The sequence below is a fragment of the Pogoniulus pusillus genome, chromosome 27 (assembly GCF_015220805.1).
Source record: "Pogoniulus pusillus isolate bPogPus1 chromosome 27, bPogPus1.pri, whole genome shotgun sequence".
NCBI lineage: Eukaryota > Metazoa > Chordata > Aves > Piciformes > Lybiidae > Pogoniulus > Pogoniulus pusillus.
In genome coordinates this window covers 2579971-2606580 of record NC_087290.1, presented here as the reverse complement: position 1 = coordinate 2606580, position 26610 = coordinate 2579971, and the positions used below count along the sequence as shown (strand labels likewise).

At 57.2% G+C, this 26610-nt stretch overlaps 1 protein-coding gene across 1 annotated transcript; it reads left to right on the top strand.

The window, feature by feature from the left end:
• The first annotated feature begins 1120 nt into the window (after positions 1-1120).
• Positions 1121-26610, top strand: LIG3 (DNA ligase 3). The gene is made up of 20 exons (XM_064166749.1): positions 1121-1178; positions 1541-2094; positions 4268-4405; positions 5340-5537; positions 7598-7749; positions 9582-9748; positions 12413-12490; positions 12597-12765; positions 15308-15463; positions 17175-17306; positions 18028-18107; positions 19150-19237; positions 20030-20107; positions 20373-20496; positions 20839-20981; positions 22268-22342; positions 23149-23295; positions 24393-24573; positions 25255-25346; positions 26079-26610. The coding sequence occupies exons 2-20, from the start codon at positions 1560-1562 to the stop codon at positions 26310-26312; spliced, it is 2967 nt and encodes a 988-aa protein (XP_064022819.1). The 5' UTR covers positions 1121-1178; positions 1541-1559; the 3' UTR covers positions 26313-26610.

Genomic DNA, 26610 nt, shown 5'->3' with positions numbered 1-26610 from the left:
TCTCCAAACACCTTCCAGCACCTCAACATCCTTCTTGAATGGAGGGGCCCAGAACTGGACACAGCACTCCAGGGGTGGCCTGAGCAGTGCTGGGCACAGGGGCACAAGAACCTCCCTTGTCCTGCTGCCCACACTGCTCCTGGGCCAGGCCAGGATGTCATTGGCTCTCTTGGCCACCTGGGCACACTGCTGCCTCATCTTCAGCTACTATCTATCAGTACCCCCAGGTCCCTCTCCTCTTGGCTGCTCTCAGCCACTCTGGCCCCAGCCTGTAGTGCTGCTTGGGGTTGTTGTGGCCAAAGTGTAGAACCCTGCACTTGGACTTCTTCAATCTCATCCCCTTGGCCTCTGCCCACCCGTGCAGCCTGTGCAGGTCCCTCTGCAGGGCTCTCCTACCCTCCAACAGCTCCACAGCTGCTCCTAGCTTGGTGTCATCTGCAGACTTACTGATACTGGACTCAATCCTCACTGCTTCGGGTCTGCGCTGATGCTGACAGCTCTCCGGAGAGCGCATCTTGAAGGCCAGGGGGCAGAGCAGCGCCTCAGACCTGGCTGAACCCCTGGCTGAACCCCTAGCTGAACGTGCCGTAACGCTCTCCAAGGGCCAGGTTAACGAGGGTGGGCGCAGGCAGCTTAACGAGGGTGGGCGTAGGGCAGCAGCTCGGCCCTGCAGCGCTCTTGGAGAGCCGGTGCTGAAAGCAGCTGACAGGCAGGAGGCACAACAACGCCTCCGACTCGCACCGCTCCGCTCCGGTCCAGCGCCCTCGGCAGCCGCTGTCGGGGGCAGCATCTCCGCACGGCCGCGGCGGCGCTGAGCGCGGGAAAGCGCGAGCTGCGGGGGGCGGGGCCCCAGCGGGGCGGGAGGGGAGGAGGCGGGGACTGAGTTGCGGGGGGCGGTGCCTGAGCTGCGGGGGGCGGGGTCTGAGCTGCGGGGGGCGGGGCCCGAGCCGCCGGGGCGGGGCCGACCGCCGGCAAGCGGCTCCTGGCGCCGGCGCGCGCCCTCCGGGCCGGAAGGGGCGGGGCGGGGCTGGGCGCGCGGCCCTACGGCAGCCCGCGAGGCGCACGGGCAGGCGGCGGCGCTGGCGCCGAGCTGCGGCGCGGACGGGAGCGGGGTCGTGTCCGTGTCCGTGTCCGCCGGCCGGGGCTGAGAACGGGATGGCGGCGCCCTGAGGGTCTCGGTGAGCGCTGCGGAGGTGTCTCGGGGCCTGTCAGCGGCGGGCGATAGCCGTTGGGCCGTTGGGCCGCCAGGGCGGGAAAGCGGCGCTGGTGCGGGATGAAAGGGGCCGAGGCTTCGGGGCTGGCGGGTTCTGAGCATGGGGAGGGAGCCGTAGCGGAGGCGTGTGGAGGATCGGGACCTGCGGAACGCTCTCCGGGGCTGCTGGAGGCCGTTGGGGGCTGCAGGACCGAATCCGCGGCCGTTGCGGGGCAGGCCCGGGAAAGAGGGGTGAGGGTTGGGGCCTCCCGTCCCCCGCCGAGCCCGGGGGCCGGCGCCCACAGCGAGTCCGGGGGCGGCTCAGCGTCTCTCCTCTCTCGTTTGCAGCAGGCACAGCGCAGCGTGGATGCCCAGCGGCATCAGGACGCTGTCTCTGGCTGCCCGAGCCCTCGGCAGGTGCGCAGGACTCTCCTGCCCTCCCGCACAGCTCTGCTCGCCGAGACCTTCCCCGTGCCTCCGCGGGGCCAGCCCCGGCCCCCGGCCCCCGCTGCAGCCGCGGCCCGTGTCCGTGCGGTGCAGCGGCGGTGCTGGGGCTTTGCCTGGCTCTCCTCTTTGGAGCGCTTGGCCCCGCCGGGCCTGCACGGCCGCGGGGGAGATGGCGGAGCAGAGGTACTGCGTAGACTACGCCAAGCGCGGCACGGCAGGCTGCAAGAAGTGCAAGGAGAAGATCGTGAAGGGGATGGTTCGCATTGGGAAGATTGTGCCCAACCCTTTCACGGAGTCTGGCGGGGACATGAAGGAGTGGTACCACGTGAAGTGCATTTTTGAGAAGCTAGACAAGGCTCGGGCCACCACCAAGAAAATAGAGGACATCACAGACCTGGAAGGATGGGAGGAGCTCCAGGATGGGGAGAAGGAATTGATCAACAAGCACATCTCAGGTGAGACACAAGCCACAGCCTGGCTCGCTGCTCTGCTTTATTCTTGTGCAGGTCAGGACACTGACTGCCACAAAACCAGGCTGAGAGGCCATCACTGATGTCTTGGTCTGGCCTAGTGACAAAGGCAGCAGTAGTGCTGCTCAGGTGGAGTGATAGAATCAGTCAGGGTTGGAAGGAAACACAAGGATCATCTAGTTCCAACCCCCCTGCCAGGGACAGGGACACCCTACCCTGGATCAGACTGGCCACAGCCTCATAAAGTGGGACAAAGGAGGTTCTTCTTCCCCTGTACTCAGCACTGGTCAAGCCACCCCTTGAGTGCTGTGTCCAGTTCTGGGCTGGTTAATTGCAGAGAGCTGTTGAGGTGCTGGAAGGTGTTTGGAGAAGGGCAGCAAGGCTGGGGAGGGGCCTGGAGCACAGCCCTGTGAGGAGAGGCTGAGGGAGCTGGGGGGGTGCAGCCTGCAGCAGAGGAGGCTCAGGGCAGAGCTCATTGCTGCCTGCAGGGAGGCTGTAGCCAGGTGGGGTTGGGCTCTGCTGCCAGGCAGCCAGGGACAGAAGAAGGGGACAGAGCCTGGAGCTGTGCCAGGGCAGGTCTAGGCTGGATGTTGTTAGAAAGTTCCTGGCAGAGAGAGTGATTGGCATTGGAATGGGCTGCCCAGGGAGGTGGTGGAGTCTGTGTGGCTGGAGGTGCTGAAGCCAAGCCTGGCTGGGGCACTTAGTGCCATGGTCTGGTTGGTTGGTTCTGGGTGCTAGGTTGGGCTGGCTGAGCTTGGAGCTCTCTTCCAACCTCTTTGATTGTATGATTCTCTGATCTCAAGGGATGGGGCCTCAACCACCTCCCTGGGCAACCCATTCCAAGGTCTCACCACTCTCGTGGTGAAGAACTTCCTTCTCACATCTAATCTGAATCTCTCCACCTCCAGTTAAATCTGTCTTAGCTCCGTAGGAAGGGGAAGAAGCAGTCATGTCCTAAGTCATTTCTCTCAGCTGTTTATGGATAAGGTTTAGGTGACTTAATTCACATTTTAAGGGTGATTTGGATGTGGTGCTTGGGATTTAAGGAGAATCTTGTACAGTAGGGTTATAGATTGGACTTGGTGATCCTGAGAGGCTTTGCCAATCTGCATGTTTCTGTCATTCATAGAATCAAGCAGGTTGGAAGAGAGCTCCAAGCTCAGCCAGCCCAACCTAGCACCCAGCCCCAACCAACCAACCAGACCATGGCACTCAGTGCCCCAGCCAGGCTTGGCTTCAACACCTCCAGCCACACAGACTCCACCACCTCCCTGGGCAGCCCATTCCAATGCCAATCACTCTCTGCCAGGAACTGCATCCTAACATCCAGCCTAGACCTGCCCTGGCACAGCTCCAGGCTGTGTCCCCTTCTTCTGCTGCTGGCTGCCTGGCAGCAGAGCCCAACCCCACCTGGCTACAGCCTCCCTGCAGGCAGCTGCAGGCAGCAATGAGCTCTGCCCTGAGCCTCCTCTGCTGCAGGCTGCACCCCCCCAGCTCCCTCAGCCTCTCCTCACAGGGCTGTGCTCCAGGCCCCTCCCCAGCCTTGCTGCCCTGCTCCAAACACCTTCCAGCACCTCAACATCTCTCTGCAATGGAGGAGCCCAGAACTGGACACAGCACTGCAGGGGTGGCCTGAGCAGTGCTGAGCACAGGGGCACAAGAACCTCCCTTGTCCTGCTGCCCACACTGCTCCTGATCCAGCCCAGGATGCCATTGGCTCTGCAGCCCACCTGGGCACTGCTGCCTCCTCTGCAGCTCCTCTCTGCCAGCACCCCCAGCTCCCTCTCTGCCTGGCTGCTCTCAGCCACTCTGGCCCCAGCCTGTAGCACTGCTTGGGGTTGTTGTGGCCAAAGTGCAGAACCCTGCCCTTGGCCTTGTTCAGTCTCATCCCATTGGCCTCTGCCCACCCATCCATTCTGTGGCACAGACATGGGCAGATCAAATCCCAGGAGGAAGCATCAGTGATTTTTCCATTTCAGCTGTTGTGCTTCCATGGTTTTTAGTAGATTATGTAGACTTTTCAATTCTGCTACCTGAAAACCATTGCTTTTTGATCTTTTCCCCTCCTCCATCCCCAGGTCTTTTTTATGTTACATAAAACGTGGTGGAAAGCTGAGATGATTTCTTGACTGCTGCTTTGAACCTTCCTGTTTTACAGAAGCTAATTCCAAGAGTGGAGGTACACCTAAGAAGAAAGTGATAGTCCAAGCTAAGCTGACTGCCACAGGACAGCTGACTACAAAGGATCCAGTAGGTCTCACCAATCCATCACCAAAGAAGTTCTCTGGCTTCACAGGTAGGAGTGAAGAAAACAATTCTGAGGGATTCTTCTCTTACCATGTCAGCATCAGAAGTGTTTTATCTTGGTGCAGAGCAGCAATGTCTTAACTGCCTCAGGTGTTTTAGTTGTAATGACCTCTTCAGAACCTGCTTTGGCAGAAATTGTTAGTGCTGCCTTAGGCTGTCAGTCCTGAAAGAGCTGATGTTTGAGGGTCTGGGATCACCAAGGAAACAATGTTCATGTAGTAACAGCATCCTAAAGTCCAAACACAGTGGGGGCTGCAATTGGACCTCTAGAGACCATCCAGTTCAACCCCTTGCTCAAGCAGGGCACCCACAGCAGCTTGCCCAGCAGCACAGTGCCCAGCCTCAGCCTGACTCTCCTGAGGGAGGCCTCCCACTTTGCTGAGCTAAAAAGGAAAGATGCTGTCACCAAAGCAGAATCCCAGCAGGGTGGGGCTGGAAGGGACCTCTGGAGATCATCCAGACCAACCCCCTGCTCCAGCAGGGCACCCACAGCAGCTTGCCCAGCAGCACAGTGCCCAGGTGGCTTTGGAAGCTCTCCACACAAGGAGACTCCACAGCCTCTCTGAGCAGCCTGCAGGGCCCCAGCACCCTCACTGGCACAGTGCTGCCTTGGCCCATTGGCCAGGTTCAAGCTGTGATGGCGCAGACTAAAGGTAGCCCACACAGGGTGTAAAGGAGTTGTGAGGGATCCTGGGTGCAGCATTTGTGGAGTGTTACTCCTGAGCAGCTTACCCTGCAAAGAGCTGCCCAGCTCTGTGCTCCTCAGCAGAAGAGAGATGTTGAGGCACTGGAATCTGAAGCCTCACTGCCGAGCTAAGGTTTTTCACTCCGCTTTGCCAAGCAGGGGCAGCCTCAACTTCAGAGCTTGAATCCTGCTGTACTTGTTAAAAAAAAAACCCCAACTTGTCCTGTCTCTGGTGCAGCCAAGCCAAAGAATTCAGAAGATGTCTCTGCAAACTCTTCCCACAAGTCCAGCCTGTCTGCCAAGAACTGCGACCCCAAGCACAAGGACTGCCTGCTGCGGGAGTTCAGGAAGCTCTGTGCCATGGTGGCAGAGAAGCCCAGCTACAATGTGAAAACACAGATCATCCAGGACTTCCTCAGGAAGGGCTCTGGGGGAGGTAGGATTCCTGCTTGCCCTTCACAGGTTGCATCAGGTTGGAAGGAACCCTCAAAGGTCATCTTGTCCGACCCCACCGCGGTCAGCAGGGACAACTCCCAGCTGGAGCAGGCTGCCCAGGGCTGATCTTGAAGGTCTCTGAGGGGGAATGGCCTCAAGCTGAGGCTGGGGAGGTTTAGATTGGACATTAGGGGAGTGCTTTTTCGTGGAGAGAGTGGTCAGGGGCTGGAATGAGCTGCCCAGGGAGGTGGTGGAGTCACCCAGGCTGGCTGTGTTTCAGGGTGGTTTGGATGTGCTGCTTGGGGCTGTGGTTTAAGGTGAATGTTGTAGAGTAGGGTTCTAGGTTGGACTTGGTGCTCCTGAGGGGCTTTGCCTACCTGGATGGTTCTGTGATCCTGTGAGGCCTCCACCACATCCCTGTGCAACCTGTTCCAGTATTTCACCATCCTCATTGTGCAGAACTTCCTCCTGATGTCCAACCTGAATCCCCCCTGCCTGGGTTCCAAACCATTGCCCCTTGTCCTGTCACCACAGATCCTTCTAAACAGCCCCTCCCCAGCTCTCCTGGAGCCCCTTCAGCTACTGGAAGGCTGCTCTAAAGTCTCCCTGGAGCCTTCTCCAGGCTGAACAGCCCCAACTCTCCCAGCTTGTCCTCACAGGGGAGGTTCTGCAGCCCCCTAATCATCTTAGTGGCCTCCTCTGGACATGCTCAAGCAGACCCATGCCCTCTTTTGGTGAGGGTCCCTCAGCTGGACACAGCACTGCAAGCACTCTCAGTATATCAGATCCCTCTCAAAACCCACATCAACTGCTACTGTCAAAGCCAGGGTGAAATAAAAGCTGGTTGCTGTGCAATCCAGGCTGTGTGCTGCAGTCCTTTCTGACCCCCCCAGGTGTTTGCTGGGGGCTGCAGTGACTATTTGTGACCCCCCCCCAGGTGTTTACTGGGGGCTGCAGTGATGGTTTGTGACCCACCCAGGTGTTTACTGGGGGCTGCAGTGATGGTTTGTGACCCCCCCAGGTGTTTGCTGGGGGCTGCAGTGACTATTTGTGACCCACCCAGGTGTTTGCTGGGGGCTGCAGTGATGGTTTGTGACCCACCCAGGTGTTTACTGGGGGCTGCAGTGATGGTTTGTGACCCCCCCAGGTGTTTGCTGGGGGCTGCAGTGACTATTTGTGACCCACCCAGGTGTTTGCTGGGGGCTGCAGTGACTATTTGTGACCCCCCCAGGTGTTTGCTGGGGGCTGCAGTGATGGTTTGTGACCCCCCCAGGTGTTTGCTGGGGGCTGCAGTGACTATTTGTGACCCACCCAGGTGTTTGCTGGGGGCTGCAGTGATGGTTTGTGACCCCCCCAGGTGTTTGCTGGGGGCTGCAGTGACTATTTGTGACCCACCCAGGTGTTTGCTGGGGGCTGCAGTGATTTCTGACCTGTGGAATCATAGAATCATCAAACCAACCAGGTTGGAAGAGACCTCCAGGCTCACCCAGCCCAACCTAGCTCCCAGCCCCATCCAATCATGGAATCAAGCAGGCTGGAAGAGAGCTCCAAGCTCAGCCAGCCCAACCTAGCACCCAGCCCCAACCAACCAACCAGACCATGGCACTAAGTGCCCCAGCCAGGCTTGGCTTCAACACCTCCAGCCACACAGACTCCACCACCTCCCTGGGCAGCCCATTCCAGTGCCAATCACTCTCTCTGACAACAGCTTCCTCCTAACATCCAGCCTGAGCCTCCCCCTACAGAACTTGAGGCTGTGTCCCCTCCTTCTGTTGCTGACAGAGTTGTTTAGCTCCCACAGAGAGAAGAATGTTGCAGTCTAGGAGTGTGGGGCAAGTTTGCAGGTGCTGCCAAACTCACTGCTGAGATTTGGAGGGCAGTTGTGCATGTGTCCCCTGGGAGCTCTTGCACACGAAGCAGAAGAGCTTGGTGGGAAGAGGAAGCCCCAGCTGCAGGGGAGGTTTTTATCCCCCTGGGGTCATGCTGATGTGCACAAACAAAACCCCAGCTGACTGCTGACAGGTTCTAACGGTCTGTGCTGTGCTGGTGGTTGTTTTCCAGATGGCTTTCATGGGGATGTCTACCTGACCATCAAGCTGCTGCTACCAGGGGTCATTAAAATGGTTTACAACCTGAATGACAAACAGATTGTGAAGCTGTTCAGTAGGATCTTCAACTGCAGCCAAGAAGAAATGGTCCGGGACCTGGAGCAGGTGAGTCCAGGCAGCAGCTCTCTGCTTTTCTCACCCTCTGCTGTGGGCATTCTGCAGTCTGCTTTGAAACATGGTTTGTGTGGCTGCTCTCAGTGGCTTCATGGCCAAGTGGAGGCCAGGGACGAGCAGAGTCCCTCAGGGATCAGTCCTGGGACCAGGCTTGTTCAGCATCTTTGTGGGTGCCATGGACAGAGGCACTGAGTGCAGCCTCAGCAGGTTTGCTGCCCACACCAAGCTGTGTGGTGCAGCAGCCAGGCTGCAGGGCAGGATCCATCCAGAGGGACCTGGGCAGGCTGCAGAGGTGGGCACAAGCCAAGCTCAGGAGCTTCAACAGGACCAAGTGGAAGGTCCTGCAGCTGGGTCGAGGCAATGCCAAGCACAACTCCAGGCTGGGCAGAGAGTGGCTGGAGAGCAGCCCTGAGCAGAGGGACTTGGGGGTGCTGCTGGAGGAGAAGCTCAGCAGGAGCCAGCAGTGTGCACTTGCAGCCCAGAGAGCCAAGCAGAGGCTGGGCTGCAGCAGCAGAAGTGTGGCCAGCAGGGCCAGGGAGGGGATTCTCCCCCTCTGCTCTGCTCTGCTGAGACCCCAGCTGGAGTCCTGCATCCAGCTCTGGAGCCCCTGGGACAAGAGGGCTGTGGAGGGCCAGGAGGATGCTGAGAGGCTGCAGCAGCTCTGCTGTGAGCACAGACTGAAAGAGTTGGGGCTGTGCAGGCTGGAGCAGAGGAGGCTTCCAGGTGACCTTCTTGTGGCCTGCCAGGATCTGAAGGGGGCTCCAAAAAAGCTGGGGAGGGACTTTTGAGGATGTGAGGGAGTGGCAGGAGTGGGGGGAATGGAGCAAAGGTGGAGGTGGGGAGAGTGAGGCTGGAGGTGAGGAGGAAGTTGTTGAGCAGGAGAGTGGTGAGAGGCTGGACTGGGTTGCCCAGGGAGGGGGTTGAGGCCCCATGGCTGGAGGTGTTTGAGGCCAGGCTGGCTGAGGCTGTGTGCAGCCTGCTCTAGGGTAGGGTGTCCCTGGGCATGGCAGGGGGTTGGGACTGGCTGCTCCTTGTGCTCCCTTCCAGCCCTGACTGAGTCTATGATCCTGTGATTCTATGCTAGAGTGGGAGTTGGTAATTTGGTAGGGTTTTATCTCTTTAACAGTTCTCACAGCACTTTTTGCCAGCTGGAACCTTTAGGAAACAGCAGAACACAGGATGAGAGTTCACCTGCAGAGCTCTAGGCAGTGACATTAACCTATCTGGGCAAGTTGGGCTGCCTCTGCTTCCTCTCAGCTGCTCTGCCTAACTTGTTCTGCTGGTTTATGGCACCTTCTTTGTGCCATCACCTATCAAAACCTGCTTCAGTTGGCAGATCTGTGAGTGAGCTCCAGTCAGTGCCTAGATTTAAGCTGCCCTCACACAAGTGCAGGTGCTCGCAGGTGTGCACTTAGTGCCAGCCCTCAGCAGTGGGTGACCGACTGCAAGGTGGAGCCAACCGGGGGTTAATGAAGCTACTTCTTGCTGCTCTCTGTTGCCATGGGAAGGCAGCACACGGCAAGGCATGGATAGAGTGGTTCAGGTCCGTGGATGCAGGAGTGGCTTCGTCCTGAGGGAGCAGCCTGTGGTGCTGCAGCAGCCAGCAGCAGGGAGGTGACACTACTGCCCTCCGGCGCCTCAGCTGTTTCGCTTGCTTTTGTGTCCTGGCAGCTTTGTGTTCTCTCTGATTCCAACTCCTTCAGGCAATCCCAGCAGCATTCCTGTCTTTTATCCTCCTTGCTGGATGCATGGTGAAGCCCAGGGCTGCCTCCCTTCCCCAGCCCTAGCTCTGACCCCTCCCCTTGCTCTGTTTCTGGAGACAGGGAGATGTTTCCGAGACCGTGCGCCTCTTCTTCGAGCAGAGCAAGACTTGTCCCCCAGCAGCCAAAAGCCTCCTGACCATCCAAGAGGTGGATGAGTTCCTGATCCAGCTGTCAAAGCTCACTAAGGAGGATGACCAGCAAAGTGTGCTGCAGCACATCTCTCGCAGGTAAGGAGAGGAATCATAGAATCACAGAATCAAGCAGGTTGGAAGAGAGCTCCAAGCTCAGCCAGCCCAACCTAGCACCCAGTCCTATCCAGTCAACCAGACCATGGCACTAAGTGCCTCAGCCAGGCTTTGCTTGAACACTTCCAGGGAAGGTGACTCCACCACCTCCCTGGGCAGCCCATTCCAGTGCCAATCACTCTCTCTGACAACAACTTCCTAACAACATCCAGCCTAGACCTGCCCTGGCACAGCTCCAGGCTCTGTCCCCTTCTTCTGTCCCTGGCTGCCTGGCAGCAGAGCCCAACCCCACCTGGCTACAGCCTCCCTGCAGACAACAATGAGCTCTGCCCTGAGCCTCCTCTTCTGCAGGCTGCACCCCCCCAGCTCCCTCAGCCTCTCCTCACAGGGCTGTGCTCCAGGCCCCTCCCCAGCCTTGCTGCCCTTCTCCAAACACCTTCCAGCACCTCAACATCCTTCTTGAATGGAGGAGCCCAGAACTGGACACAGCACTCCAGGGGTGGCCTGAGCAGTGCTGAGCACAGGGGCACAAGAACCTCCCTTGTCCTGCTGCTCACACTGCTCCTGAGCCAGCCCAGGATGCCATTGGCTCTGCTGCCCACCTGGGCACTGCTGCCTCCTCTGCAGCTCCTCTCTCCCACCACCCCCAGCTCCCTCTCTGCCTGGCTGCTCTCAGCCACTCTGGCCCCAGCCTGTAGTGCTGCTCGGGGTTGTTGTGGCCAAAGTGCAGAACCCTGCACTTGGCCTTGTTGAATCTCATCCCCTTGGCCTCTGCCCACCCATGCAGCCTGTGCAGGTCCCTCTGCAGGGCTCTCCTACCTTCCAACAGCTCCAGACTGCTCCTAGCTTGGTGTCATCTGCAAACTTACTGCTGCTGGACTCAATCCCCTGCTCCAGATCATCAATAAAGATATTGAACAGGACTGGGCCCAGCACTGATCCTTGGGGAACACCACTAGTGACAGCTGCCAACTGGATGTGGCAGCATTCACCACCACTCTCTGGGTTCTGCCATCCAGCCAGTTCTTGATCCATCACAGAATCAGCCTCTGGAGGTGCACCCCACAACCAGCAGTGGTTATCTGCGTGTCACAAGCTGCAGTCAGGTCATGGAGAGGTTCTACAGGAGGGCCATAATAATGATCAGAGGGTTGGAGCACCTCTGGTGCAAGACAGGCTGAGGGAGCTGGAAAAGAGAAGGCTCCAGGGAGACCTAATTGCAGCCTGCCAGTACCTGAAGGGGGCCACAAGCAAGCTGTGGAGGGACTGTTTGAAAAGGCCTGCAGGGAGAGGACCAGGGGCAGTGGTTTGAAATGAGAGGAGGTTGAGAGCAGAGGAGATTGTGAGCAGGTCGGGTTGAGAGCAGAGATTGAAACTGAATGTGAGGAGCAAGTTCTGCACCAGGAGGGTACTGCAACAGGTTACTCAGGGAGGTGGTTGAGGCCCCATCCCTGGAGATACTCAAGATGAGGCTGGACAAGTCAGCATCTTGATCTAGAGGAGGATGTCCCTGCTGACTGCAGGGGGGTTGCACTGGGTGCTCTTTGGAGGTCCCTTCCAACCCAACCCACTGTATTTAGAAGCCGCAGGGACTGAAGTTAACATCTCCAAGCTGCTCTCAGTGCTCTGGTTAAGACTCAGTGACTGCTGAGCAGCAGTGGAGAAGGTGTGTGGTGCCTCTTCATCCCAAAGAGTTTCATCCTTGCCTATCAAGGCACTCCTAGGTCTACTGAAAAAGCAGCTTGCAGAACTGAGTGGTACATCTCTGTTAATAGAGTTGCTGTTGTCAGGTATGGTGGGGAGAGTCTTCAAGCCACTTGGACATGTTGAAGGCTCTTGGTCTGAGGGTCACTTACTCCTGATCCACTCAGTGGTGGTTTGAAGCTGTGTCAAGGCTGAGGCAGAACCAATGTTGCCATTCAAACAGTGATGCCTCTGGGGTGTTCCCTTGTGCCTCTGAGCTGTCACCTCTGTCCCTCAGTTGAGTTGAAGAAGCTCAGAGGGCTGAAGAACCTCTCCTATGAGGCCAGGCTATGAGAGTTGGGTTTTTTCAGCCTGGAGAAGAGAAGGCTTCAAGGAGACCTTGTGGTGGCCTTCCAGTATCCAAAGAGAGCTCCAGGAGGGCTGGGGAAGGGACTGTTGCCAAGGTCTGGGAATGACAGGAGGAGGAGGAGGAATGGGTTTGAAGTGGCAGAGGGGAGATTGAAAGTGGATGTTAGGAAGAAGTTGTTTACAGTGAGGGTGCTGAGACACTGGCACAGGTTGGGGGTGCTGAGACACTGGCACAGGTTGGGGGTGCTGAGACACTTGCACAGGTTAGGGGTGCTGAGACACTTGCACAGGTTTCCCAGGGAGGTTGTGGAGCACAGAAGCACCCAATGTGATCTTTGATCACATTGGGTGCTTCTGTGCTCCACAACCTCCCTGAAGGTGTTCAGGACCAGGTTGGATGCAACCTGCTCTAGTGGGAGGTGTCCCTGCCTATGGCTGGGGGTTGAAAGTGGCTGAGCTTTGAGGTCCTTTCCAACCTAAACCATTCTGTGATTCTATGAGAGCCTACAGAAGGCAAAGACCTGGCTCAGGTTCTGTTGTCCATGGAAGGGAGCTGAGCTCTGGCTGCCATTTCTGTCTCCTCTTGCCTTGCAGGTGTACAGGCAACGACCTGAAGTGCATCATCAGGCTCATTAAGCACGACTTGAAAATGAATGCTGGAGCAAAGCACGTGTAAGTCTGACCTGTGGCTGGCAAGTCAAAGCAGCAGTGGGCTTTAGCCTCCCCAGGCAGGAGCAGCAGCCCTGAGGCTGATCCCTGTCTCCTTCCTCCACCCAAGGTTGGATGCTTTGGATCCCAACGCTTACGAAGCCTTCAAAGCGTCACGCAACCTGCAGGACGTGGTGGAGCGAGTGCTGAGGAACCAGCAGGAGGCTGAGAAGGTGCCAGGGGTGAAGAAGACCCTCAGTGTTCAGGCCTCTCTGATGACTCCAGTTCAGCCCATGCTGGTAATGTTGGCTCTGCTGCCCTGGTGACCTTCAGCCGAGCCAGAGGTGGAGGCTCAGTGTGCTGGCGCAGCCCCTGCCCTGTGCGAGCAGGAGGTGGATAGGTGACTGCATGGGAGGGCTGGGGGGCAGGAAGGAAGGGACAGGGACAGCCTCTGCTCACCTCCACCCTGGGATAGAACAAGAGGCAGTGGATGGAAACTGCAGTACAGGAAGTTCCACCTCAACACCAGGAAGAACTTCTTGCCTGGAAGGGGCCCAGAGCCCTGGCACAGGCTGCCCAGAGAGGTTGTGGAGTCTCCTTCTCTGGAGCCTTTCCAGCCCTCTCTGGATGTGTTCCTGTGTGCCCTGCACTGGATTCTCTTGTCCTGCTCTGGCAGGGGGGTTGGACTCAATGATCTGGGGAGGTCCCTCCCAACCCCTAACATCCTGTGAGCTGTGACTTTAGCTTTGATGTCATCTTAGGAAGTGTTCTCTGCCAAGAGGCCACTGCTGAGTGTACTCAGGACTTGCACCTCCTGTGATGCTGCAGAAGCTCAATCTTGACTTTTGCTTTCAGGCCAGAAGTGACCTCTTTGTTTGCTGTCACTCCAGAGGTTGATCCTTTCTCTGGAAACAGCTTCCCAGTAGATTAGAGATTTTTAGATTAGTCTGAGGGTTGCTTTTTGAACAACTAAGGGTTAACTAACCTGGGTTAGGCACAGCACTTAACACCTCTGGGGAGGTAAGTGCTGAGAAGCTGTAATTAGCTGGGCTTGTGCAGATGAGGCTGAGTCGGTGAGTAATGAAGAGTTGGAAAGCCTGAACTGGGTAGCAGAAACCCTGGACAGAAAGAGCTACAAAGGATGAGTAACTGCTTCATGAGCTGAGGTCAGAGTAGCTGAGGTTTTGAATCTACCATCTGAGCCGTTGGAACTTGGGGACCATTGAGAGGAGAGTGTCCAGCAGATCCAGGCAGGTTCTCCTGCCCCTCTGCTCTGCCCTGGTGAAACCTCACCTGGATTATTGCATCCAGCTCTGGGCTTCCCAGTTCAGGAGGGACAGGGATCTACTGGAGCTCCCCAGTTCAGGAGGGACAGGGATCTACTGGAGCTCCCCAGTTCAGGAGGGACAGGGATCTACTGGAGCTCCCCAGTTCAGGAGGGACAGGGATCTACTCCAGTAAGGACTCTAAGGACGCTGCAGGGACTGGAGTACTGCCGGATGAAGAGAGGTTGGGGGACCTGGGGCTGTTTAGTCTGGTGAAGGGAAGGCTGGGAGGGGGTTTAATAAATGTCTATCAATAGCTGAGGGCTGGGGGGCAGGAAGGAAGGGACAGGGACAGCCTCAGCTCACCTGTGCCCTGGGATAGGACAAGGGATGGAAACTCCAGCACAGAGAGTTCCACCTCAGCGTGAGGAAGAAAATCTTGACTGGAAGGGTCCCAGAGCCCTGGCACAGGCTGCCCAGAGAGGTTGTGGAGTCTCCTCCTCTGGGGCCTTTCCAGGCCTGTCTGGATGTGTTCCTGTGCTAGATTCCTGGTCCTGCTCTGGCAGGGGGGTTGCACTGGAAGATCTTGTTCAGCATCTTTGTGGGTTCTAAGGACAGTAGCTCTGAGTGCACTCTCAGCAGGTTTGCTGCCCACACCAAGCTGTGTGGTGCAGCAGACAGGCTGCAGGGCAGGGATCCAGCCAGAGAGACCTGGGCAGGCTGCAGAGGTGGGCACAAGCCAAGCTCAGAAGCTTCAACAGGACCAAGGTCAAGGTCCTACAGCTGGGTCAAGACAATGCCACGCACAACTCCAGGCTGGGCAGAGAGTGGCTGGAGAGCAGCCCTGAGCAGAGGGACTTGGGGGTGCTGCTGGAGGAGAAGCTCAGCAGGAGCCAGCAGTGTGCACTTGCAGCCCAGAGAGCCAAGCAGAGGCTGGGCTGCAGCAGCAGAAGTGTGGCCAGCAGGGCCAGGGAGGGGATTCTCCCCCTCTGCTCTGCTCTGCTGAGACCCCAGCTGGAGTCCTGCATCCAGCTCTGGAGCCCCTGGGGCAAGAGGGCTGTGGAGATGCTGGAGTGTGTCCAGAGCAGGGCCAGGAGGATGCTGCAGCAGCTCTGCTGTGAGCACAGACTGAAAGAGTTGGGGCTGTGCAGGCTGGAGCAGAGGAGGCTCCCAGGTGACCTTCTTGTGACCTTCCAGGATCTGAAGGGGCCTCTAAAAAAGCTGAGGAGGGACTTTTGAGGCTGTGAGTGGCAGGAGTTCGGGGAATGGAGCAAAGGTGGAGGTGGGGAGAGTGAGGCTGGAGGTGAGGAGGAAGTTGTTGAGCAGGAGAGTGGTGAGAGGCTGGAATGGGTTGCCCAGGGAGGTGGCTGAGGCCCCATGGCTGGAGGTGTTTGAGGCCAGGCTGGCTGAGGCTGTGTGCAGCCTGCTCTAGGGTAGGGTGTCCCTGGGCATGGCAGGAGGCTTGGAACTGGCTGCTCCTTGTGCTCCCTTCCAACCCTGACTGATTCTGTGATCTCCAGAGGTCCCTTCCAAGCCCTAACCTCCTGTGCCCTCCTCTCTCTCTGCACCTCCCCAGGCTGAAGCCTGCAAGTCCATCGAGTATGCCATGAAGAAGTGTCCCAACGGCATGTACGCGGAGATCAAGTACGACGGGGAGAGGGTGCAGGTCCACAAGAATGGAGACCACTTCAGCTACTTCAGCAGGAGCCTCAAACCTGTCCTCCCACACAAAGTAAGCCACCTGCAAACTCTCTCTGCTGCCCTGCCAGCCCTTCTGTAAACACCACTGCATGGCACAACAGCTCCTCTAGCAGGGAGGGTAAATCATGCCCGGAGAGGCAAAGGGTCCACAGAGACCTAACAGTGACCTCCTGGTACCTGAAGGGGGCTCTAGGAGGGATGGGAGGGAGGCTGTTTGCAAAGGCCTGCAGGAACAGGACAAGGGACAATGGCTTCAAACTAGAGCAGAGCAGATTTAGATTGGATGTTAGGAAGAAGTTCTGTACCATAGGGCTGCTGGAACACTGTGACAGGTTGCCCAGGGAGCTGTTTGGGCCCTGGAGATGTTCAAGGTGAGGCTTCACAGGGCAACCTGATCTAGTGAAGGATGTCCCTTATGACTGCAGGGGTGAGTGGGACTTAGATGATCTTTGGAGGTCACTTCCAACCCAGACCATACTGATAGTATGAGTTATGTAGCTAGAACCTGGGAAAGCAGCACTTCAGTCAGGGCAGGAGTGGGGTCCTGCATCTGCAGAACAGCAGCCCCATGGGGCAGTGCAGGATGGAGAGCATCTCTGAGGAAGAGGACCTGGGAGTGCTGGTCGACAGCAGGGTGATCATGAGCCAACAGTGTGTCCCCACGGGCAGGAAAGCAAACAGGAGCTTTCTCTGGATGCATCCTGGGACGTATTAGAAAGAGTGTGGCCAGCAGGTTGAGGGAGCTTTTCCTGCTGTGCTCTAGAGCCATAGAGTCAGTCAGGTTGGAAGAGAGCTCCAAGCTCAGCCAGCACAACCTAGCACCCAGCCCCAACCAACCAACCAGACCATGGCACTAAGTGCCCCAGCCAGGCTTGGCTTCAACACCTCCAGCCACACAGACTCCACCACCTCCCTGGGCAGCCCATTCCAATGCCAATCACTCTCTCTGACAACAACTTCCTAACAACATCCAGCCTAGACCTGCCCTGGCACAGCTCCAGGCTGTGTCCCCTTCTTCTGGTGCTGGCTGCCTGGCAGCAGAGCCCAACCCCACCTGGCTACAGCCTCCCTGCAGGCAGCTGCAGGCAGCAATGAGCTCTGCCCTGAGCCTCCTCTGCTGCAGGCTGCACCCCCCCAGCTCCCTCAGCCTCTCCTCACAGGGCTCTGCTCCAGGCCCCTCCCCAGCCTTGCTGCCCTGCTCCAAACACCTTCCAGCACCTCAACAGCTCTCTGCAATTGACCAGCCCAGAACTGGACACAGCACTGCAGGGGTGGCCTGAGCAGTGCTGAGCACAGGGGCACAAGAACCTCCCTTGTCCTGCTGCCCACACTGCTCCTGAGCCAGGCCATAGGGATGTGTTCCTCTGTGCCCTGCCCTGGGTGATCCTGCTCTGGCTGCACTGGGTTGGACTCAAAGATCTCCAGAGATCCCTTCCAGCCCCTGCCGTTCTGTGACTTGTAACCAAGTAGATTTGGTGGACATGAAGAGTTTCTAACTGGAGTTTTGCTGCCTGCCTGAGAGTCCTCTTTGTGCACTGCAGTTTGGGAGGCTCAATGCCTGCTTGCCTGACTTGGTTCTCTATGTTCAAGGCTCTTTGCTATGGCTTGTGCTGTCTGTACTGGGGGAGAAAGTTAGGCTAGGCCTACCTGGGCCTCAGACACACAGCACTGCCCGGGGCTGAGTCTCTCTGCTCACCTACAGATGTATTTTCATTGCCTTTGGGTTTTTTTTTCTCTCCAAGGTTGCCCATTTTAAGGACTTCATCCCCCAGGCTTTCCCTGGTGGCCAAAGTATGATTCTGGATTCAGAAGTGCTTCTGATTGACAACAAAACTGGCAAACCCCTTCCTTTTGGGACTCTTGGTGTGCACAAGGTAAAAGGAGCAACCAAAAGCCCTTTATAGTGGCTGGAGGTTCTTGTTCTGCTGACTTCAACACACCAGCAGGGGATTTGTTCTCCCAGGAGAATTCAGAGCTGTGGTGCTTGCACCTGGGGGGGAAGAATGAAATCCCTGGGGAGGCTGATGTGGAGGAGAAGGTGCTGCTGTGGTACAGCAGAGCTGACATTAACCTGATCACTGGCAGGGCAGTAACAAAAGTGCCAGGATCAAGGTTTAAAATCCCTTTGGAGAATCCTGAAGTGGATTTCCTTATTGTTTGAGGCAAGGCAGGCTGGGAGAGGTTCTTCTTGAGTTGACAGTGTGTGGGGCTCATGTCTGGAATAAATGGTGGTGAGGAAGAGCACAGTGAAACAAAAACTGAGTGCTTTAACTTGGGACTGATCTTCATCGATCAGAAGTCTCTGGAGCCTTGGGGTTTTGTTGCAGCAACAGCTGTGGGTGTGACATGACATCAGAAGTCCTTGGGCTGTTCTCTCCCCATCACCAGGAAATGAATGTGCTCAGCTGCTGCTGGGGAGGCTTTGACACGTTTCAGTCTAAAGCTTTCATTCTCTCTGGCAAAAGATGCTTAAGCTCCTTAGAACTAAAAGATGGAGATCAGATGCAGCCTTTTGTTTCTGTTCTCCTTCTCCAACTCCACCTCGCTGCTGGCTCCAGATGCAGAGGTCTGATAATGGCCTGGATTGTCTTTCAGAAAGCTGCTTTCCAAGATGCCAACGTTTGCCTCTTTGTGTTTGACTGCATCTATTTCAACGAGGTCAGCCTGATGGACAGGTAGGTGCCCGGGGTAGTGTGAGAGCAGCCTGGCTGGGCTCCCTGGCTGGAAGGCAACCTCTGCGGGAGCAGTGCCTGGAGGGTTTAGAGACTGGCCACTTAGCCCTGTAAAACTGAGGCAGCTTAGGAGAGTCCTTCCTGAGCTGAGGAATTTGGTTGTGGAGCTTCCACCTGCTCCACAGTTCCAGAGTGTCAGAATTGGCAGCAGAGTGAGGCTCAGCCCCCAGCTCATCGCTGTCCCCTGGAGCTGAAGGTGTTAACGCCCAGCTCCTAACGCGTAGCTCAGTTCCTGCAGGGAGCAGAGAACTGCTTGTCCTCTCTGGAGCTCATAGCATAGATCATTTCATGATCTCAGGGGCTCTTCTCAGTGCTCACTGCTGCTGCTTCCTGGTAAAACTGTTCCCATCCTTAATCACCCATCCCATGAGCCAGCCATGTGCTCGTGGAAGGCCAGCGGTCTCCTGGCGTCCGTGAGGGAGATGTTCTCTTTCCCCTCTGCTCTGCCCCAGTTAAGGCCACATCTGCAGTGCTGGGTTCAGTTCTGGGTTCCCCAGTTGCAGAGAGCCAGGGAAGTGCTGGAGAGAGTCCAGGGGAGGCTGCAGAGCTGCTGAGGGGCCTGGAGCAGCTCTGTGAGGAGCAAAGGCTGAGAGCCCTGGGGCTGAGAGCCTGCAGAAGAGCAGCCCCAGAGGGCAGCTGAGCAATGCTCAGCAAGAGCTAAAGAAGCTGTGGGGGCAAGAGGCTGGGGCCAGACTCTGCTCAGTGGTGCCCAGGGACAGGCCAAGGGGCACAAAGTGTCAGGCAGGAGGTTGGCTGTGCAGAGGAGGAGCAAGTTGTTTGTTGTGAGGGTGCTGGAGGCCTGGAGCAGGCTGCCCAGAGAGGCTGTGGAGTGTCCTTGTGTGGAGAGCTTCCAACCCCCCTGGCACTGTGCTGCTGGGCAAGCTGCTGTGGGTGCCCTGCTGTAGGAGTGGGGCTGGGCTGGCTGACCTCCAGAGGTCCCTTCCAGCCTCACCCTTCTGTGCCTGTGGTTGTGTGTCTGGTGCAGGCCTCTCAGCGAGCGGCGCAGGTTCCTCCACGACAACATGGTGGAGATCCCCAACCGCATCCTCTTCTCGGAGATGAAGCACGTCACGGTGAGCCCAGTGCCCAGGCAGCCTGCCTGGCCAGCCCAGACACCTCCCTGCTCCTGGCCTCCTCTGTCATGGAGGTTGCATGGGCAGCAGTTGTTGCCTGTCAGAAAGGTTCTGCTCCTGGCCTGTGTGCAAGACCTCTTCAGGCAGCAGTGTCCAGGAGGGCCGTGCCTGGCTCCTGTCTTGCCTCAGCCACAAACACTTCAGCATCATCTTAACTTTCAGATCTCTTCTTGGCTTCTGGATGATGTTGCAGCCAGCATAGCTCTTGTACCTGAGAGTGCAGTGTGATGGCAGGGAGCTGGATGCAGCTTCAGGTGCTGTGAGGCCCAGCTCCAGCCTGTGTGCTGGGCAGGGCTGTGAGAGCAGCCTGCTCGGCTCCTGCTCTGTGTCCTGCTGCTTCTCTGCAGTGCTGCTGATTGCTGAAGCATCCTGGACTGGGTGGGGAGTGCTTGGACGTTTGGGGCAGAAGAAAAGAGGTTAGGTCATGTGGATAGAGAGGAGATGCCCAGCAGGGAGAATCCGATCTTGTGTGTGTGTGGGATGTGCTCAGGACACCATCTGTGGCTTCCTCATCTCTGAGGAGTGCTTTTCACTCACAAACCTTTGCCTTCCTGGGTCCTCTTCCCAGCTTGGCCACTGGAGGTGCAGCAAAGAGAGCTTTGTGTGGGCTCTGCTTGGAAAGCTTCTGACGTGAGGCATTGTCCTCTGTAGCTGGCCTGGCTTTGGTGCCACTGCTGCAGCCAGAGCAGCTTGGAGGCACAGCCTGGAGCTGACAGTTCCTTTCCTTTCCAGAAAGCTTCAGATCTGGCAGATATGATCACCAGAGTCATCCGAGAGGGACTGGAAGGACTGGTGCTGAAAGATGTCAAGGCAGGTCCACCTTTACTCCTCGGGGGGCTGTGTGGTAGCTGGGCAGCAGCAGCAGCAGGCAGGGGGCTGTGGGTGAAGCATCCAAGGCTGAGCACCCAGGAAACCTCTCTGGGCTCTCCTTGGTGCTGACATCAGCCCAAGCTGCTGCCCCTGAGGCACTGGTGTGCTCCTGCACTGCTCCACTGCATCAAATAAAGGCTGCTGGAGGAGGTGGCTGCCCACCAGCAGCTCTGCCTGACTGGGCTTCTTCCCTCCTTTTGGCCAGGGTAATTATGAGCCAGGGAAGAGACACTGGCTGAAGGTGAAGAAGGACTACCTGAACGAGGGTGCCATGGCTGACACTGCTGACCTGGTGGTGCTGGGAGCTTTCTATGGGCAAGGCAGCAAAGGTAAGTGTCTGGAGCTGGCTTCACCCAGGCATCTGTTAGCTCAGGAGCTTCTCTGTCCTAGGTCTCCCGCAGCATTTAGTCTCCTCGCAGGACGAGGCTGGCAGCTGTAGCAGTGCCCACCTGCTGCAGCCCATCAGATGGCAGCCGTGAGCACGCTGTGGGTCAGTGGCACGGCAGAGCCTTGTCCTGGGCTGGGCTCTTAGAGGGCAGAGGCTCTGTGCAGCTGGAGGGAGCTGATGCCGGGAAGCCATGGCAAGCCCAAGGCCCTTTGACTCCCAGGGAATGGAAAAGGGGCTGGGTTCAGTGCCTTGGAAAGTCCCTGAGAGCTGTCCCCTCCTGCAGGTGGGATGATGTCCATCTTCCTCATGGGCTGCTACGATCCCAAGAGTGACAAGTGGTGCACTGTGACCAAGTGTGCTGGTGGCCACGATGATGCCACCTTGGCACGACTGCAGACAGAGCTGGACATGGTGAAGATCAGCAAGGTGAGAGGGGCTCTGGTGTGCAGGTGATCAAAGGAGTCACAGAATTAACCAGGTTGGAAAAGACCTCTGAGCTCAGCCAGTCCAACCTAGCACCCAGCACCTTCTAACTGACCAGACCATGGCACTAAGTGCCTCATGCAGCCTCCTTTTAAACACCCCCAGGCACAGTGACTCCACCACCTCCCTGGGCAGCCCATTCCAATGCCAATCACTCTCTCTGACAACAACTTCCTAATAACATCCAGCCTAGACCTGCCCTGGCACAGCTCCAGGCTCTGTCCCCTTCTTCTGCTGCTGGCTGCCTGGCAGCAGAGCCCAACCCCACCTGGCTACAGCCTCCCTTCAGGCAGCTGCAGGCAGCAATCAGCTCTGCCCTGAGCCTCCTCTGCTGCAGGCTGCACCCCCCCAGCTCCCTCAGCCTCTCCTCACAGGGCTGTGCTCCAGGCCCCTTCCCAGCCTTGCTGCCCTTCTCCAAACACCTTCCAGCACCTCAACATCTCTCTGCAATTGACCAGCCCAGAACTGGACACAGTAGCTAAGGGGTGGCCTGGCCAGTGCAGAGTGCAGGGGCAGAAGGACTGCCCTGCTCCTGCTGGCCACACTGCTCCTGATGCAGCCTGAGCAAAGGGCTTGGTGAAAGCCTCCTTCCTGCTGAGGTGCTGGCTGGAGGCAGAGTGGCAGTGCTGTGCTGGCAGTGAGTGGTTGGACTGCTCTGCCACTCGAGGGGCAGGTGCAGCCAGCTCCTGAGGTCTGTCCCCAGGTGCTGGGTGGGCAGCCAGGCACCATCTGTGCCCTCGGGCTGGGCTGCACTGGGGAGAGCAGAGCAGCACCCCCCGTGGCACGCTGTGGTCAGTGAGGTCAGTCACTAGATGGGGCCAACGCTCAGCTCGGCCCACGGGAGCTGAGTGAGTTCAATCTGCTTGTGAGGGACTGGCTGAGTTGAGGAATCCTGCCTCTGAAGGCTGCACAGAGAGCCGAGCTCACTGCCCTTCTGGAGGCCACAGAGAACACTCTGTCAGTCACAGCTGGAGCCACTGGCACTGTGTGACCTCTGGAGGGGCAGGAATGCAGAGCTGTGCCACAGCTGTGCCACTCTAGCTGGGAGAAGCTGCTACAGAGCTGTGCACCTGGTGCTGCAGGCCAAAGCAAGCTGCATCCTTACCAAGGCAGTGCAATGCCTGCCTGACCTGCTGCTGCTGCTCTTTCAGCATCTTCCTTTGCAAGAACCACCTCTGGTCAGGCATGAATTGATTTTCCTTTGGTGTGTTTTTGCTTTTCACTCACAGGATCCCAGTAAAATCCCAAGGTGGCTAAAAATCAACAAAATCTACTACCCAGACTTCATTGTCCCAGATCCAAAGGTAAGAGCTCTCCTGGGTCACTGAGATGTGGTTTTACTTCAGTTCAGTGTTCAAGCTGTCCCCCTCAATGAGGTTAGAGTTCATCCTTGGAGCAGGAAATCAAGCACAAGGGTTTTTATCTCTGAATCTTGCAGATGCATTTGAGGCCAAGAGCTTCATGGAGAAATTGATACCTGCAGCACTTCTGGCAAATAAATCCCTTCCAGAAGTGAACTTCCTTTAATCATAGAATCAGAATCAAGTAGGTTGGAAGAGAGCTCCAAGCTCAGCCAGCCCAACCTAGCACCCAGCCCCAACCAACCAACCAGACCATGGCACTAAGTGCCCCAGCCAGGCTTGACTTCAACACCTCCAGCCACACAGACTCCACCACCTCCCTGGGCAGCCCATTCCAATGCCAATCACTCTCTCTGCCAGGAACTTCCTAACAACATCCAGCCTAGACCTGCCCTGGAACAGCTCCAGGCTGTGTCCCCTCGTTCTGTGGCTGCTTGCCTGGGAGAGAAGCTTGAAGCTCTTTCAGTTAGAGAAGCTGTGCTTCGAAGCCCACAGTTGCTGCTGTTGTGCAGGCTGTAGCAGTGTGCTTGGTGCTGTGCTTGGCTGACAGCAGAAGTGCTCTCTGGAGGTGGCTGCTGAAGGGGCTGAGAAGCAGGCAGAAGCTGTTCTAATCGAAGGGACTGAAGAGTTGAGTGTTTGAGTGCTGGGGCAGGGAGGGGGTTTGGTGTAGAAGCTGGGGAGCACAGACACCTGAGAGTGAGTTCATGAGAATCAGGGCTGTGACCTGACTGCCTGCATGCTGCCTTTAGAAAGCCCCAGTGTGGGAGATCACAGGGGCTGAGTTCTCCCGGGCTGAAGCCCACACTGCCGATGGCATCTCCATCCGCTTCCCTCGCTGCACCCGCATCCGCGACGACAAGGACTGGCAGACAGCCACCAACCTGCAGCAGCTGAAGGTGGGTCACAGCCTCTGCAGCGCCCTCTGGAAGGAGGCCTGGCAGCAGCTGTGCTCAGACAGAGAAATCCAGGCAGCAGGGGGTGCAGGGCAGAGCTCTGCTGCCTGCCGCCTAGGGTGGGGGTTGCAGTTCCCCTGCGCTCCGGGCTCAGGCTGATTGCTGGGTTCGTTTGCTGGGAAGCTTCAGCTTTCCCTGGGGAGTGCCTTGAGCTGCTGAGCCCTTTCAGGAGGGTCTGTGCTGGCAGCCAGTTGGGTCAGCTCTTGTCACAGCCCTCATGGTGAGGAATGTCCTTCCTGAGAGAGGTGACCTTTACTCTCTGCCACTAACTGCTGGAGTTGGGAGAGGTCTCTCAGGACCATTCAGGTTGGAAAAGAGCCTCAGGATCACCAAGTCCAACCAATATCCCTGCTCCACAGGGTTCACCCCAAACCATATCCCCCAGCACCACATCCAAAGGACCTTTAAACACATCCAGGGTTGGTGACTGTCACCTCTCCAATGGCTAAGGGCAGCCTGGCCCAGCTGCAGAGCAGAGAGGCCAAATGAATCCCTGGGGCTGCACTCACCTTGCAGCTCCTGCAGCTCCTTCCCTGATGTTCCTGTCAGGGGTTGGTTTCCTGCCATCCCCAGCAGTAAGTCAGCTGTGGAGGAGCTCTCAGCCCACTTCTGTTGTTTGGGCTCTCTTCACACTGCCCACAGGGTGCTGGCAGCAGATGCCAGCATTGGAGGGGCTCAGCCCACCTGCTGCCCACGCTGGCTGGCTCCCTGTGCAGGCAGCAGGGAGAAGGGGAAAGTTCCCTCTTCAGACTGCCCTGGGTGAGCAGTAGTGTTTGCTCATTGCCAGGCTCTGGGGAGTTTCTCTGCCTTGCTCTGCAGCAGATGATGGACATTGGGTAGCTCCCTGCATGGTTTCCCTTAGTGTAGCTGGGTGGAGCACAGAAAGCTTGAGCAGAGCTCACAGGAAAAATGGCTGCAAGGAGGTGCAGGAAGAAAAAGCAAACTCTGAGAGAGGTGGAAGAAACAGGAGCCCACAGGGTCCAGCTCCTGTCAGAGGTTTCACTGTGGCTCAAGGCAGCTGCTTTGCTTCTGTGGGACAGGAGCTGTACCAGCTCTCCAAGGAGAAGGCTGACTTCAGTGTCACTGCTGGGGAGGAAGATGCTGGAGAGTCCACAGCTGGCAGCAGTGGAGAGAACGAGGGAAATTCCAGGTCTTCCACACCACACAGCACGATTAAAACTCCCCCAAGCAAGTCACCTGCAAAAGCCCAGAAGCCAGAAGGTAGGTTGGAGAGAGGAGCCCCAGGGTGAGTTCTCAGTGTCTGGGGCAGGCTGGCTTTGGGCCTTTGTGTTGAAAGTGCCATGGAAGGGTTAAGGGGCAGAGCCCTGTGTTGCTGGTGGCATGAACAGCCACCCTCTGGCATGTGCTGGGCTTGAGAGAAGCTGGACACAGCACTGATGATGTTGAGGTTGGTGCTTAGGCAACTTGTGTGGACAGTAAAAGCTTTCAGATGTTCCATGCTGCACCTTGAACCTGGCAGTCTCAGTTACAGTTCATACCAAAACTGCTGGGAGTGATTTCTCTGCTTGCAGCCCCCTGGGAGCCTCCTAGGAAAGAGTCCTGAGCAGTCTGCAAGGCTGATCAGAAGAGCGAAGCTGCAGCCCTTTGGTCAGAGGGTTGTGGCCAGGAGGTGAACTGCAAAGCTGTGAAATCAATTTGTGTTGTCACTGGAGGGCAGCTTGAGGCAAATCCCTGAGCAGTCTCCAAAGGACAGTGGTGACAGCAGGGAGGGGAGGTGAGGGCAGGGTGATGCTGCAGCCAGCACCTCGCTGCTTACGGGCTGCGTTTGCAAGGAGGAGGAAGGAAACTTCTTCCCTTTTCCTCTTCTCCACCCCTCTTCCACTTCACTGCCCAGCCAGTGTCTGGAGAGAGAGCAGAGCTGAGACAGGGTTTTGTTTCCAGAGAGCAAAGCAGTGATTGGATCCCCTCCAAAAGCAGAGGAGAAACGCGGGGAGAAGCGGAAAGCCTCGGAGCTGGAGGACAACGGGAAGACGGTAGGGCACGGCTGGAGAGCAGCCCCTGGGCTCAGAGGAGCTGTTCACACGGAGCAGCCTGAAACCACCTCCTAGCAGCACCCTAAGTTGAAACCAAATAAAGGCAGAAAGAGCAGTCACAAGCCCCCCTCTCCCCTCCCCCACCCCTGCGGTGTAAAGGCAGCAGTGTGGCTGCAGCTGCTCTTACCTGGCTGCAGAGTTGGGTTTGTCATGGCACAGGCCAGTGTTCTGTCTGCCCATCACTGCCCTGCTCTGCAGAGGCCTGTGACTGCCCAGCTCTTCCTGGGAGCTGTGGAGGGAGAGGACTGACCTCTCCAGCCCCCTGTGCAGCAGGCTGGAGGAGTGGATTAGGAATCACTGAGCTGTACTTTCCTGAGCAGCCCTGACTGATGCAGACAGCAGCTGCCCTGCCAGAGTGGTTACGTTCTGCTGCCACTAGGAAGCATCAGCTTGTGAAGACCAAGACATTTAGATGAGGGCTACTGGCCCACGTCAGCAGCAAGGGCAGCAGTGGAGCAGCACTTCCCCTCAGCCAGGGAAGCAGAGTCCAGCTGCAGCATGCTGTGGGCTGCTGCTCCTGTCTGGTTTCACGGCCAGAGAGCAGACAGTTACCGGGCATGGCTTTGGAGTGGTAACCACAGGGCTGGGCCCTGCCTCGGTGAATTCAGTGCAGTCTCCAGCCCAGTCTTAAATTTCCCCCAACCTGTGCTTCTGCTCTTGCACACCACACAGCCACTGCTGGACATCTTCACCGGCGTGAAGCTCTACCTGGCTCCCTCGGTGCAGGACTTCGCCCGGCTCCGGCGCTACTTCATCGCCTACGACGGGGACCTGGTGCCGGAGTTCGACACGGCCTCGGCCACGCACATCATCGGGGACACTGAGGAGAACCCTGGGGCTCAGAGAGTCTCCCCCAAGTGGATCTGGGCCTGCATCAGGAAGCGCAGGCTGGTGGCCCCTTGCTAGCAGTGCAGCTGAGCAGGCCTGGCACAGGAGATTGCCCCAAGGGTGGGTGGAAGAAGCTCTGGCGAGATCCCTCTGTGGAGATAAGGGAGAGGTTTGAAATGCTCAGGTCCACCTTGGTGCTTCCAGAGCAAGAGGATGGAATGAATTAAAACTGCTCCAACCAAGTGTTCCTGCTGCATCCATTTTTCTGCCTGTAGTGTAGGCAGCTGCACTTGTCCAGGTGCTGGGGTAGGCTCCTTGGAGTTTTTCAAGTTTGGGTATTTTTATAGATAAAGAAATAAAACTGAAGCAGTTTCTC

Coding starts and splice junctions, on each gene's coding strand:
- LIG3 (XM_064166749.1), top strand. CDS start 1,560: ATGCCCAGCGGCATCAGGACGCTGTCTCTGGCTGCCCGAGCCCTCGGC. Junction 22,343..23,148: donor TCATTGTCCCAGATCCAAAG/GTAAGAGCTCTC, acceptor TGCTGCCTTTAG/AAAGCCCCAGTGTGGGAGAT. Junction 23,296..24,392: donor CCAACCTGCAGCAGCTGAAG/GTGGGTCACAGC, acceptor TCTGTGGGACAG/GAGCTGTACCAGCTCTCCAA.